This window comes from Vidua chalybeata, chromosome 29, assembly GCF_026979565.1.
Source record: "Vidua chalybeata isolate OUT-0048 chromosome 29, bVidCha1 merged haplotype, whole genome shotgun sequence".
Classification (NCBI taxonomy): Eukaryota; Metazoa; Chordata; class Aves; order Passeriformes; family Viduidae; genus Vidua; species Vidua chalybeata.
This window is the reverse complement of record NC_071558.1, coordinates 1,399,856-1,411,747: the sequence shown is the minus strand read 5'-3', so window position 1 is coordinate 1,411,747 and position 11,892 is coordinate 1,399,856. Positions and strand designations below refer to the sequence as shown.

The window sequence follows — 11,892 nt, the reverse complement described above, 5'->3', positions numbered from 1 at the left end:
CGTGCCAGGCTGTGCCAGGCTGTGCCAGGCTGTGCCAGGCTGTGCCAAACCCGGGCCAGGCTGTGCCAGAGCTGTGCCAGGCTGTGCCAGAGCTGTGCCAGGCTGTGCCAGAGCTGTGCCAGGCTGTGCCAGGCTGTGCCAGGCTGTGCCAGGCTGTGCCAAACCCGGGCCAGGCTGTGCCAGAGCTGTGCCAGGCTGGGCCAGAGCTGTGCCAGGCTGTGCCAGGCTGTGCCAGAGCTGTGCCAGACCCGGGCCAGGCTGTGCCAGGCTGTGCCAGGCTGTGCCAAACCCGGGCCAGGCTGTGCCAGGCTGTGCCAGGCTGTGCCAGGCTGTGCCAGGCTGTGCCAAACCCGGGCCAGGCTGTGCCAGGCTGTGCCCAACCTGTGCCAGGCTGTGCCAAACCCGGGCCAGGCTGTGCCAGGCTGTGCCAAACCCGGGCCAGGCTGTGCCAGGCTGTGCCAGGCTGTGCCAGGCTGTGCCAGACCCGTGCCAGAGCCGTGCCAGGCTGTGCCAGGCTGTGCCAGAGCTGTGCCAGGCTGTGCCAGGCTGTGCCAGACCCGGGCCAGGCTGTGCCAGGCTGTGCCAGGCTGTGCCAGACCCGGGCCAGGCTGTGCCAGGCTGTGCCAGGCTGTGCCCAAGGTGACCCGAGCCGTGCCAGGCTGCGCCAGGCTGTGCCCAACCTGTGCCAGAGCCGTGCCAGGCTGTGCCACTCCCGGGCGTGCCCAAGCCGTGCCAATGTCTCACCTGCGAGTCCCCGAGCCGTGCCAAAGTCCCGCCCTGGCCCTGCCCAGCCCGGGCGTGTTCCCGGAGCTGTGCCAGGCTGTGCCAGAGCTGTGCCAGGCTGTGCCAAACCCGTGCCTGGCTGTGCCAGGCTGTGCCAAACCCGGGCCAGGCTGGGCCAGGCTGTGCCAGGTTGTGCCAAACCCGTGCCTGGCTGTGCCAGAGCTGTGCCAGAGCTGTGCCAGAGCTGTGCCAGGCTGTGCCAAACCCGGGCCAGGCTGTGCCAAACCCGGGCCAGGCTGTGCCAGGCTGTGCCAAACCCGGGCCAGGCTGTGCCAGAGCCGTGCCAGGCTGTGCCAAACCCGGGCCAGGCTGTGCCAGGCTGTGCCAGGCTGTGCCAGGCTGTGCCAGACCCGTGCCAGGCTGTGCCAGGCTGTGCCAGGCTGTGCCAGGCTCTCTCCACACCCCCTCGCCCCAGCGCCCCAATTTTTTATCCCAATTTTTCCCCTTTTTTTTTGCCCACTTTTATCCCACTTTTATCCCACTTTTATCCCACTTTTATCTCCGATTTATCCCATTTTTTACCCACTCTTATCCCGCTTTTTCCCCCTTTTTTTTTGCCCGCTTTTATCCCAATCCGCTGGCCCTGGGACGTCCCTGAGGCTCGGGGGAAACTGAGGCACGGAAGGGCGGGGACAGGGCGAGACCGGTCGGGCCGGTCCCGGGGCAGCGGGCACGGCCCTTCCGGGGTGGGGACAGCAGGGCACAGAGGTGGCACCCCAGAATTCCCAAATCCCACCCAGAATTCCCAAATCCCACCCAGAATTCCCACCCAGAATTCCCAAATCCCACCCAGAATTCCCAAATCCCACCCAGAATTCCCGACCGAGAATTCCCAAAAATTCCCCCGACAAATTCCCAAAAACTCCCACCAAGAATTCCTAACAATCCCCCCAAATTCCTGAAAATTCCCACCCACAATTCCCGAGAATTCCCAAATCCCACCCGGAATTCCCCAAAATTCCCAATAATTTCCCACCACCCTGAAAATTCCAGAACTTTCCAACCCAGGATTCCCAAAAATTCCAGACTCTGCTGCCCTTAAACCACCGGATTTTATTCCCAACACAGGTAAGAACAAAAATTCCTGGAATCGGGAAATCCCCGGATTCCCCCAAAGTGTCCTCAGGAGCTGGGAATTCCCGGGAAATCCCGGATTGCCACGGAGCCCCAGCCCTTCTTCCTTCGTGTCCCAGCCCGGGGCTGATCCCGGCCGGAATTCCGGGGCTGATCCCGGCTGGAATCCCGGGGTTGATCCCGGCCAGAATTCCGGGGGTGATCCCAGGGCTGATCCCGGGGCTGATCCCGGCCGGAATTCCGGGGCTGATCCCAGGGCTGATCCCGGCCGGAATTCCGGGGCTGATCCCGGGGCTGATCCTGGGATTGATCCCGGCTGGAATCCCGGGGTTGATCCCGGCCAGAATTCCGGGGGTGATCCCAGGGCTGATCCCGGCCGGAATTCCGGGGCTGATCCCGGGGCTGATCCTGGGGTTGATCCCGGCTGGAATCCCAGGGCTGATCCCGGCCGGAATTCCGGGGCTGATCCCGGGGCTGATTCTGGGGCTGATCCCGACCGGAATTCCGGGGCTGATCCCGGCCGGAATTCCGGGGCTGATCCTGGGATTGATCCCGGCCGGAATTCCAGGGCTGATCCCAGGGCTGATCCCGGCCGGAATTCCGGGGCTGATCCCGGGGCTGATCCTGGGATAGATCCCGGCTGGAATCCCAGGGCTGATCCCGGCCGGAATTCCGGGGCTGATCCCGGGGCTGATTCTGGGGCTAATCCCGGCCGTAATTCCGGGGCTAATCCCGGCCGGAATTCCGGGGCTGATCCCGGGGCTGATCCCAGGGTTGATCCTGGGGTTGATCCCAGCCAGAATTCCAGGGCTGATCCCAGCTGGAATTCCGGAGCTGATCCTGGGGTTGATCCCAGGGTTGATCCCAGCTGGAACTCTGGGGCTGATCCCGGCCGGAATTCCGGGGCTGATCCTGGGGTTGATCCCGGGGCTGATCCCAGCCGGAATTCCGGGGCTGATCCCAGGGCTGATCCCGGGGTTGATCCCGGCCGGAATTCCGGGGTTGATCCTGGGATTGATCCCGGCTGGAATCCCAGGGCTGATTGTGGCTGGAATTCCGGGGCTGATCCCGGAGTTGACCCCGGACTCAATCCCAGCTCTGGAATTCCCGGGAATCAGCAGGAGGGGGCTGATCCCAGGGACGAGCCCGGGACGATCCCTGGACCAACCCTGGAACCGATCCCAGCCTCGACAACGACTCCGGCATTCCCGGATTCCCGGATTCCTGCATTCCCGCATTCCTGGATTCCTGGCTTCCCAGATTCCCGGATTCCCAGATTCCCGCTTCCCGGTTTCCTGGGTTCCCAGATTCCCGGATTCCTGGCTTCCCGCATTCCTGGATTCCCAGATTCTGGGATTCCCGGGTTCCCGGTTTCCCGGATTCCCAGATTCCCGGATTCCCACATTCCTGGGTTCTCACATTCCCACATTCTCGGATTCCCAGATTCCTGGATTCCCGCATTCCTGGATTCCCAGATTCTGGGATTCTTGGGTTCCCACATTCCTGGATTCCCGGGTTCCTGGATTCCCGATTCCCGGATCCCGATTCCTGATTCTGCATTCCGGATTCCCGATTCCGGATTCCGGATTCCCAATTCCCAATTCTGCATTCCGGATTCCCAATTCCTGATTCCGGATTCCCGATTCTGGATTCCGGATTCCCAATTCCTGATTCTGCATTCCAGATTCCCGATTCTGGATTTACAATTCCAATTCCCAATTCCCAATTCTGGATTCCCGATCCCGCATTCCCGGTTCCCGATCCCGCATTCCCGATTCCCGATCCCGGCTCTCAGCAGGAGCTGGCCTGCAGCTTGGCCTCGCTCAGCAGGGAGGCGATGGCCGCGGATCCGAATTCCTCATCCGAGCTCAGCCGCTCGTCCTGCAGCGCCGAGTCCACGGCACGGCGCCTGCCGGGAGAGATTCCGGCTGTTCCAGCCAATTCCCGGCCCTTTCCACAGAATTCCCGGATCTTCCATGGAATTCCCGGATCTTCCATGCAATTCCCAGCCCTTCCATGGAATTCCCAGCTCTTCCATGGAATTCCCAGCCCTTCCATGCAATTCCCGGCCCTTTCCACGGAATTCCTGGATCTTCCATGGAATTCCCAGCTCTTCCATGCAATTCCCAGCCCTTTCCATGGAATTCCCAGCTCTTCCATGGAATTCCCAGCCTTTTCCACAGAATTCCCAGCTCTTTCCACGCAATTCCTGGCCTTTTCTACACAATTCCCGGCTCTTTCCATGGAATTCCCAGCCTTTTCCACAGAATTCCCAGCCCTTTCTATGGAATTCCCAACCTTTGCAATGGAATTCCTGTCTCTTCCACAGAATTCCCAGCCCTTTCCATGCAATTCCCGGCCTTTTCCACAAAATTCCCAGCTCTTTCCACGCAATTCCCGGCCTTTTCCACAGAATTCCCGGCCCTTTCCATGGAATTCCCAGACCTTTCCATGGAATTCCCAGCCTTTTCCATGCAATTCCCTGCCCTTTCTAATGGCAATTCCCAGCCCTTTCCATGCAATTCCTGGCCCTTTCCACAGAATTCCCGGCCTTTTCCATGGAATTCCCGACCTTTCCCACAGAATTCCCGACCTTTTCCACAGAATTCCCGACCTTTTCCATGCAATTCCCGGCCTTTTCCATGGAATTCCCAGCCCTTTCCATGGAATTCCCGACCTTTTCCACAGAATTCCCGACCTTTTCCACACAATTCCCAGCCTTTTCCACGGAATTCCTGACCTTTCCCACAGAATTCCCGACCTTTCCCACAGAATTCCCGACCTTTTCCACACAATTCCCGGCCCTTTCCATGGAATTCCCGACCTTTTCCACACAATTCCCGGCCCTTTCCATGGAATTCCCGACCTTTTCCACACAATTCCCGACCTTTTCCACACAATTCCCGGCCTTTTCCACAGAATTCCCGACCTTTTCCACACAATTCCCGGCCCTTTCCACGGAATTCCCGACCTTTTCCACACATTTCCATCCTTTCCCATGAATTTGGGATTTTTTTTCCCCCTTGGAATTTTGGGGGTTTTCCCACGGACTTGGGGGAACCTCTCCCGCGGATTGTGGAATTTTCCAGCTGGGAATTCCTCACCAGGCCTCCTTTTCCATGGATTTCAGGCGCCGCTGGAGCTGCTCGTTGAGCTCCTGCTGCTCCTCCAGCTCCCGCTGGGATTTTTTCCGGGCGTTTTCCAAGCGCTCGATTTCCTCCTCGGATTCGTCCACCTGGCGCTTCAGAGCCTTCACCCGCAGGCTCAGCTGGGAATTCCCGGGAATCGGGGTGGGATTGGGGAGGTGGGAATTCTGCGAGAGCCCTGGCGGGCAGGGAATGGCCCCGGCCGCGGGATTTTCGGGATTTTTAGGGATTTTCAAGGAATTTTTAAGGATTTTTAAGGATTTTTAGGGATTATTAAGGATTTTTAGGGATTTTAAAGGATTTTTAGGGAATTTCCAGGGATTTTCAAGGAATTTTAAGGATTTTATAGGGATTTTTCAAGGAATTTTTAAAGGAAATTTTAAGGATTTTTAAGGATTTTCAAGGGATTTTTAAGGATTTTCAAGGATTTTTCAAGGGATTTTCAAGGGATTTTTAAGGATTTTTAAAGGGATTTTCAAGGATTTTAAAAGGATTTTCAAGGAATTTTTAAGGATTTTCATGGGATTTTAAAGGAATTTTATGGATTTTAAAGGATTTTCAAGGATTTTTCAAGGGATTTTCAAGGAATTTTTTAGGATTTGAAAGGGATTTTCAAGGAATTTTATGGATTTTTAAGGATTTTCAAGGAATTTTCAAGGGATTTTCAAGGATTTTTAAGGATTTTCAAGGGAATTTTAAGGATTTTCAAGGGAATTTTAAGGAAATTTTAAGGATTTTCATGGGATTTTAAAGGAATTTTATGGATTTAAAGGGATTTTCAAGGAATTTTTAAGGATTTTTAAGGATTTTAAAGGGATTTTTAAAGGAAATTTTAAGGATTTTCAAGGAGTTTTTAAGGATTTTTAAGGATTTTAAAGGGATTTTAAAGGATTTTCAAGGAATTTTTAAGGAATTTTACGGATTTTTAAGGATTTTCAAGGAATTTTAAAGGATTTTTCAAGGGATTTTTAAGGAATTGTTAAGGATTTTTAAGGAAATTTTAAAGATTTTCAAGGGATTTTAAAGGAATTTTATGGATTTTAAAGGAATTTTAAGGGATTTTCAAGGGATTTTGAAGGATTTTAAAAGGAATTTTCAAGGATTTTTAAGGATTTTAAAGGGAATTTTAAGGATTTTTGAAGGGATTTTTAAGGATTTTAAAAGGATTTTTAAGGATTTTTAGGGATTTTTAAGGATTTTTAGGGATTTTTAAGGATTTTTAAAGATTTTAAAGGGAATTTTAAGGATTTTCAAGGGAATTTTAAGGATTTTAAAGGGAATTTTAAGGATTTTCAAGGGAATTTTAAGGATTTTCAAGGGAATTTTAAGGATTTTCAAGGGATTTTTAAGGATTTTCAAGGGATTTTTAAGGAAATTTTAAGGATTTTCATGGGATTTTAAAGGAATTTTATGGATTTAAAGGGATTTTTAAGGAATTTTTAAGGATTTTTAAGGATTTTAAAGGGATTTTTAAAGGAAATTTTAAGGATTTTCAAGGAGTTTTTAAGGATTTTTAAGGATTTTAAAGGGATTTTAAAGGATTTTCAAGGAATTTTTAAGGAATTTTACGGATTTTTAAGGATTTTCAAGGAATTTTAAAGGATTTTTCAAGGGATTTTAAAGGAATTGTTAAGGATTTTTAAGGAAATTTTAAAGATTTTCAAGGGATTTTAAAGGAATTTTATGGATTTTAAAGGAATTTTAAGGGATTTTCAAGGGATTCTGAAGGATTTTAAAAGGAATTTTTAAGGATTTTTAAGGGATTTTCAAGGGAATTTTAAGGATTTTCAAGGGAATTTTAAGGATTTTCATGGGATTTTAAAGGAATTTTACGGATTTTTAAAGGGATTTTCAAGGATTTTTCAAGGGATTTTTAAGGATTTTTAAGGATTTTAAAAGGGATTTTTAAGGATTTTTAAGGAATTTTAAGGGATTTTCAAGGAAGTTTAAAGGGTTTTAAAGGGATTTTTAAGGATTTTCAAGGAATTTTCAAGGAATTTTTAAGGATTTTCAAGGAATTGTTAAGGATATTTAAGGAAATTTTAAGGATTTTCAAGGGATTTTAAAGGAATTGTACGGATTTTAAAGGATTTTTTAAAGGATTTTAAAGGGATTTTAAAGGATTTTAAAAGGGAATTTTAAGGAATTTTAAAGGATTTTTAAAGGGATTTTTAAGGATTTTCAAAGGATTTTCAAGGAATTTTTAAGGATTTTAAAGGACTTTTAAGGATTTTTAAGGATTTTAAAGGAATTTTTAAGGATTTTTAACAATTTTAAAGGATTTTCAAGGAATTTTAAAGGATTTTAAAGGAATTTTAAAGATTTTCAAGGATTTTCAAGGGATTTTTAAGGATTTTCAAGGAATTTTAAAGGAATTTCAAGGAATTTTTAAGGATTTTTAAGGACTTTCAAGGGATTTTTAAGGAATGTTGGGCTTTTTCCCCCCCATCCCAAATCATTCCAGGAATTCCTTGGATGGGATTTTTGTTTTTTTTTTTCCCCACGGATTCCGCAGTGGGAATCTCCCCCCCGACCTCGGATATTTTTTTTTTTTTTTTTCGGGATCTTTCCCAGCCCAAAGCATCCGGGGATTCCCTGGGGTGGGGATTTGGGGATAAATCCCGGGATTTCCATGGGATTTTTCCATGGAATTCCGGCCCCACCTGGTCCCTGTGGCTGCTGCTGCTCTGCCTCTCCTCGTCCAGCTGCAGCGACAATTCCTTGATTTTCCGCTCCAGCTTCCGCGTGGACGAGAGCAGGACGCTCTTTTCCCTACGGAAAAACGGGAATTCCGTGGATTCCCCGCCCCTTGGAGCGTGGATTTGTGTGGGATTTCAAGGAATTTCCAGAAGGTTAAGGGATTTTTTTAAAGGGATTTTCAGGAATTTCAAGGATTTTTTTTTTTTTTTTTTTTTTTTTTTTTTTTTAGGGATTTTTAAGGGGTTTGGGAAAAAAAAAATTTGGGGATTGGGGTTTGGGGTTGGAAAAATTTGGGAGTTTGGGGTTTAGTTGGGATCTGGGATTTGAAATTTGGGAATTGGGGTGGGAAAAGATCAGGAATTGGGATGGGAAAATTTGGGAATTGGGATGGGAGGAACTGGGATGGGGAAAATTTAGGAACTGGGATAGGAAAAATTTGGGAATTGGGATGGGAAGAATTTGGGATCTGGGATTTGAAATTTGGGAACTGGGATGGAGAAAATTTGGGAATTGGGATGGGAAAAACTTGGGAATTGGGATAGGAAAAATTTGGGAGCTGGGATTTGAAATTTGGAAGCTGGGAAAATTTGGGAATTGGGATGGGGAAAATTTGGGAATTGGGATGGGGAAAATTTGGGATCTGGGATTTGAAATTTGGGAGTGGGGAAAATTTGGGAATTGGGATGGGGAAAATTTGGGGAATTGGGCTGGGGAAAATTTGGGAACTGGGATGGGGAAAATTTGGGAATTTGGGTTGGAAAAATTGGGAATTGGGATGGGGAAAATTTGGGATCTGGGATTTGAAATTTGGGAATTGGGCTGGGGAAAATTTGGGAACTGGGATGGGGAAAATTTGGGAATTTGGGTTGGAAAAATTGGGAACTGGGATGGGGAAAATTTGGGATCTGGGATTTGAAATTTGGGAATTGGGATGGGGAAAATTTGGGAACTGGGATGGGGAAAATCTGGGAACTGGGATGGGGAAAATCTGGGAATTGGGATGGGGAAAATTTGGGATCTGGGATTTGAAATTTGGGAATTGGGATGGGGAAAATCTGGGAATTGGGATGGGGAAAATTTGGGAATTGGGCTGGGGAAAATTTGGGAATTGGGATGGGGAAAATTTGGGAATTGGGATGGGAAAATTTGGGAATTGGGATGGGGAAAATTTGGGAATTGGGATGGGAAAATTTGGGAATTGGGATGGGAAAAAACTGGGACTTGGGATGGGGAAAATTTAGGAACTGGGATGGGGAAAATTTGGGATCTGGGATTTGAAATTTGGGAATCGGGATGGGGAAAATCTGGGAATTGGGATGGGGAAAATTTGGGAATTGGGGATGGAAAAATTTGGGATCTGGGATTTGAAATTTGGGAGCTGGGAAAATCTGGGAATTGGGATGGGAAAAATTTGGGAATTGGGATGGGGAAAATTTGGGAATTGGGATGGGGAAAATTTGAGATCTGGGATTTGAAATTTGGGAATTGGGATGGGAAAATCTGGGAATTGGGATGGGGAAAATTTGGGAATTGGGATGGGGAAAATTTGGGAATTGGGATGGGGCACCTCTCCTCGGCCTGGAGCTGCTCCCGGAGCTCTTCCAGCTGCGATTCCAGCTGGGAATTCCGGCTGTTCCCGGGTCGCTGCTGCCCCTCGGAAGCGGCCAGCCGGTTCTTCAGCTCCCTGTTCTGGAGAAAATTCCCAAAAATCCCCTGAGCCCGGAGCTCTGCCCGGATCGCCAGAATTCCCCATGGGGAGGAATTCCGGGAATTCTTTACAGGATTCCAGGAGTTGGGAAGGTGGGGAAAAGTGGGAATTCTGGGACTTGTCTGGGGGAAAAAGTGGGAATTCTGCACAGGAAAAGTGGGAATTCTGCTGGAACTCTGCAGGAAAAGTGGGAATTCTGCACAGGAAAAGTGGGAATTCTGCAGGAAAATTGGGAATTCTGTGGGAATTCTGCAGGAAAAGTGGGAATTCTGGGACTTGTCTGCTGGGAAAAGTGGGAATTCTGCACAGGAAAAGTGGGAATTCTGCACAGGAAAAGTGGGAATTCTGTTGGAATTCTGCAGGAAAAGTGGGAATTCTGCACAGGAAAAGTGGGAATTCTGCACAGGAAAAGTGGGAATTCTGTTGGAATTCTGCAGGAAAAGTGGGAATTCTGCACAGGAAAAGTGGGAATTCTGCACAGGAAAGGTGGGAATTCTGTTGGAATTCTGCAGGAAAAGTGGGAATTCTGCACAGGAAAAGTGGGAATTCTGCACAGGAAAGGTGGGAATTCTGTTGGAATTCTGCAGGAAAAGTGGGAATTCTGCACAGGAAAAGTGGGAATTCTGCACAGGAAAGGTGGGAATTCTGTTGGAATTCTGCAGGGAAAGTGGGAATTCTGCACAGGAAAAGTGGGAATTCTGCACAGGAAAGGTGGGAATTCTGTTGGAATTCTGCAGGGAAAGTGGGAATTCTGCAGGAAAAGTGGGAATTCTGCAGGAAAATTGGGAATTCTGTTGGGATTCTGCAGGAAAAGTGGGAATTCTGGGACTTGTCTGCTGGGAAAAGTGGGAATTCTGCACAGGAAAAGTGGGAATTCTGCACAGGAAAGGTGGGAATTCTGTTGGAATTCTGCAGGAAAAGTGGGAATTCTGCACAGGAAAAGTGGGAATTCTGCACAGGAAAGGTGGGAATTCTGTTGGGATTCTGCAGGAAAAGTGGGAATTATGGGACTTGTCTGTGCAGAAAATTGGGAATTCTGCACAGGAAAAGTGGGAATTCTGTTGGAATTCTGCAGGGAAAGTGGGAATTCTGCACAGGAAAAGTGGGAATTCTGCACAGGAAAGGTGGGAATTCTGTTGGAATTCTGCAGGGAAAGTGGGAATTCTGCAGGAAAAGTGGGAATTCTGCAGGAAAAGTGGGAATCCTGCACAGGAAAAGTGGGAATTCTGCAGGAAAAGTGGGAATTCTGCAGGAAAAGTGGGAATTCTGCAGGGAAAACACCCTGGGAGAGGGCAGAGGAGCCCAGAAGCTGGGACTGGGAATAAAAGGAAAAGCTGGAAAAAAACAGGAAAAAAAAACCCAGGAAAAGCTGGAAAAAACTGGGAAAACTCCTTGGAATGACGACCCCATTCCCAATGATTCTTTTCCCAGAATTCCTCGTGAAATCTGGGCTCCCCCTGGGCCATTCCTGCCGGGATTAGAGGTCGGATCCGGGGATTTTCCCGGGATTTTTCCTGAGTTTTTCCCGGGATTTTTCCCGAGGATTTTTCCGGGATTTTTTTTCTGGGAATTTTCCAGGGATTTCCCGCACCTGGCGCTCCAGGGAGGATTTGTCACATTCCAGGTCCTGGCGGCTCGAACGTTCCTGGAGCAGCTCCGCCCGCAGCTGCTCGATCTGGGAATAAAAACGGGAAAATCCGCGGATTTCCATGGATTTCCATGGATTTTCCATGATTTTCCATGGATTTCCATTGATTTTCCATGGATTTTTCTATGATTTTCCATGGATTTCCATGGATTTCCATTGATTTTCCATGGAATTTTCCATTGATTTTCCATGGATTTCCATTGATTTTCCACGGATTTTCATGGATTTTCCACAAATTTCCTATGATTTTCCATGGATTTTTCCATGATTTTCCATGGAATTTTCCATTGATTTTCCATGGATTTCCATTGATTTTCCACAGATTTCCATGGATTTTTCCATGGATTTTCCATGGATTTCCATTGATTTTCCATGGATTTTCCATGGATTTTCATGGATTTTCCACAGATTTCCATTGATTTTCCATGGATTTTCATGGATTTTCATGGATTTTCCACAGATTTCCATTGATTTTCCATGGATTTTCCATGGATTTTCATGGATTTTCCACAGATTTCCATTGATTTTCCATGGATTTTTCCATGATTTTCCATGGATTTCCATTGATTTTTCCCTGATTTTCCATTGAATTTTCCATTGATTTTCCATGGATTTTCATGGATTTTCCACAGATTTCCATGGATTTTCCATGGATTTTTCCATGATTTTCCATAGATTTCCATTGATTTTCCATGGATTTCCATGGATTTTATCATGATTTTCCATGGATTTTCCACAGATTTCCATTGATTTTCCATGGATTTCCATTGATTTCCACAGATTTTCCACAGATCCTCCATGGATTTTTCCATGGATTTCCATTGATTTTCCAT

At 47.7% G+C, this 11,892-nt stretch overlaps 1 protein-coding gene across 1 annotated transcript in view; it reads right to left on the bottom strand.

Annotated features, from left to right (window-relative positions):
- Positions 1-1,816: 1,816 nt before the first annotated feature.
- The window catches only part of CGN (cingulin), a 35,732-nt gene continuing 25,656 nt past the window's right edge, over positions 1,817-11,892 (bottom strand). The window contains exons 14-18 of the mRNA XM_053966734.1: positions 11,003-11,086; positions 9,271-9,392; positions 7,667-7,775; positions 4,962-5,125; positions 1,817-3,766 (exon numbers count right to left, since the gene is read on the bottom strand). Coding sequence (XP_053822709.1) covers positions 3,649-3,766; positions 4,962-5,125; positions 7,667-7,775; positions 9,271-9,392; positions 11,003-11,086 — 597 coding nt within the window. The 3' untranslated portion in view covers positions 1,817-3,648. The remainder of the gene's footprint in view (positions 3,767-4,961; positions 5,126-7,666; positions 7,776-9,270; positions 9,393-11,002; positions 11,087-11,892) is intronic.